Source organism: Sinocyclocheilus grahami, unplaced genomic scaffold (assembly GCF_001515645.1).
Source record: "Sinocyclocheilus grahami isolate Dianchi unplaced genomic scaffold, SAMN03320097.WGS_v1.1 scaffold431.1, whole genome shotgun sequence".
NCBI lineage: Eukaryota > Metazoa > Chordata > Actinopteri > Cypriniformes > Cyprinidae > Sinocyclocheilus > Sinocyclocheilus grahami.
The window spans coordinates 1418402-1421349 of NW_015505610.1; the positions used below are offsets into that span (position 1 = coordinate 1418402).

Below are 2948 nucleotides of genomic sequence, written 5' to 3' on the forward strand. Positions count from 1 at the left end.
CCCACCCGCCCGCCTGCTCCTGCCTCCTCCACCGCTGTCGTCTGGCAACCCCTATGCTCGCCTTCAGCCCACCATCAGTATGGTGCAAGCCCCGCGGGTCTGCCAGTGTCTATCGTCGATGTGGCTGGAGAATCCCTTGCCTCCGCCTCCAGCCTCAGAGTCCAGTACTCCGCCTCGGCCCGTCAACCCAGCGGCTCCACCAGGGCTCCTCCTCCACCTGCTCCGCTGCCATCAGTCGGCCCCCTGGAGTTGTTAGCCCTTCCTCCACCATGACTCCTCCCTCCGTTGGCTCCACCATGGGTTGCCGTTATGGCTGTGGCCTGGGTCCCACCTGGCACCGCTAGCTCCAAGCCCCTCCTGTCTCTGTCTGGTCTGCCCTGGCTCCTCCCTCCATCTGGTCCACCCTGGCTCCTCCTGTCTCCTCCCTGGCTCCTCCCTTCATCTGGTCCACCATGGACTCTGTTTGCCGTCCTCCTCCCTGGTGTCTGTCCACCTCCCGATCCTCCTCCCAAGGTCCCACCCGTCCCTTCCTCCGTTGTTTCTATGACGTGAGGACGTGCCTTCCGAGAGAGGGGCGATATGTCAGGAATATGGACCTGTTTTGTGTTACTTTTCTTCCCATATGCTCCCCGTGACCTAGTTTCTTCTATATTTCATTGTCTCACTGATTTCAGGTGTGTCTCGTTTATTACCTTGTTTAGTTCAGTACTTAAAGAGTTGTCTGCCCCATGTTTCCTTGTCCGGTGTCTAACGTCTCTATGTGCTACATGTGTCTTCATCCTGCCCTGTGTTTCCCTGCGCCTGTCGATTATTAAAGACTGTTGATTGTGATTTATCTCTCGTCTCCGGGTTCCTTGCTCCTCTCCATTGGCATATGTGACAGGCGGAGAGACTGTAACTTTTTTGATCACTTTACTGGTCGTATCATTCTAATAAATGCCATGCTTGTCATTAGATATGCCATTTTATGTATAACGTGCATGTGTATGTACATTTCCAAGTAGTGTGGCATTGTGTTAACCTTCTACTACATTGTAAAAAAACAACATATAGAATCTACTCAATAAAATTGAGGTAACAATTTGCACTCAGTTTGTGTGGGCAGATTCTATCCCAGTGCTTCCCAAACTGTGGGCCGTAGTGGTATTGCAGGGGGGCCGTGGCTAGGCTAAATCAAAATATTAAGGCATTCATTTCTTTAGGGTATGTAGACGATACATAATTTCAGGTTAACTGGACAAATGATTTAGGAGGACTTTAAAAAGTAGGTTTAACAGAAAGCTCAAAATGGTGGAATAATTTTATGCATGGTAAATAATGGAATATACACTAATATTGTCAATAAGGACAGAATGAAGAGATAGCATGGCACATTTTCTTTTTATTTGTATGTAATGTTTGCTTTCCAATATTAGTTATGTATGCAATGTGTAAAGGACTGTTGGGGGTGGAGGGGTGGGGGGTTTGGGGGGCTGGTTAACGTGGCTGACACAATTCGAACACTGATTACACACAAAATGTCACTGTTGTGTATTTTGTTAACGTTGTTTATTTAACCACATCTCCCAGAATGCAGTGTTACGTTATAGCAGGTAGTGTTCCGGTAAAAAAGTTTATATACGAAAAACCAGTAAAGAGAGCAGTCACGCTAAAGCAGTGCAAGTGTCTTATGTGTTAAGTGCGCCGTTCATTCTTTCTAAAGATACAATAAAAGTGGCGACGAGGATGGGATATATAGTGAAATACTGAGCCACCTGCCACTCAAAACACCTGATGTGACCCTTAAAACTGGCGAATCAGTGACAATGAAAGGCCTTAACCAGGTAACAGTTGAACTAAACAAACAAAAAAGCTGCCTTCACTGATGGGACATTCCTGATTGGAGCAACTTAAGGTGGACTGGCAGGCCATACACATGATGACACCGAAAACACTGGATTTAGAGGGTGTCCTTCGGAAACACAGTGAAGTTTTCAAACAGGAGCTCGGCAGCATGGAAGGAATCAAGGTGAAATTAACTGTTGAGCCGGAATGCCAGCCAAAATTCTTAAAGGCCCGGCCCCTGCCATATGCACTTAAACCCAAGGTAGAGGCGAGCTTAACTGAACTCGTGGAGAATAGTGTGCTCGAACCAGTAAGCGTCAGCAAGTGGGCAACACCTATTGTTCCAGTTCTAAAGAAAGATGGAGGCTTAAGAATTTGCGGGGGCTTTAAAGTTACTGTAAATCCAGTGTTGTCTGCAGAACAATACCCCTTACCTCACATTAATGACCTCTTTGCGGGACTGACTGGAGGGCAAAAATTCAGTAAAATCAATCTCAACCAGGCATATCTGCAAATGCATGATGAGGAACAATCCAGAGAACTTCTCACTATCAACACACACAAGGGCCTATTTCGGGATGAGCGTTTACCGTTCGGAATTACTTCGGCTCCATCCCTGTTTCAGCGAGCGATGGACCAGATTCTGGCAGGGCTTCCGGGAGTAGTGTGCTACTTAGATGACATTCTTGTGACCGGCACTGACGACGAGTCACACTTGCAGCATCTGGATGCTACCCTCAAGAGACTGAAAGAGTACGGATTAAGAGTGCGGAAGGACAAATGTGAATTTTTCCAGTCTGCAGTCGAGTATCTGGGCCATGTCTCTCACTGACTCAGTGAAAGAGGCAAAAGTGGCTGAAATTTTCTACTTCAGTCAAGTGGAAAGGGCCCCAGTGACAGCTGCACAAGTGCGCTAGGGCACGTGAAATGACCCTGTCTTGTCCAAGGTCATGGATTTTTTCATGACAGGGAAAGGTGAGAATGATGAAAGAGAGCTCAAACCATTCACGTCTCGACGCCATGAACTTTCGGTGCAGTCAGGCTGTTTGTTGTGGGGAAGGAGAGTGATTATTCCACCAGCTCTGCGTAAATCAGTGCTGAAACAGCTACATGCGGGACACTGT

General features: G+C 47.5%; 1 protein-coding gene across 1 annotated transcript; it reads left to right on the forward strand.

The window, feature by feature from the left end:
• The first annotated feature begins 1993 nt into the window (after positions 1-1993).
• Positions 1994-2656, forward strand: LOC107551722 (uncharacterized protein K02A2.6-like). The gene has a single exon (XM_016233446.1). It carries the CDS (start codon positions 1994-1996, stop codon positions 2654-2656), a length of 663 nt encoding a protein of 220 aa, XP_016088932.1.
• The last annotated feature ends 292 nt before the right edge of the window (positions 2657-2948 follow it).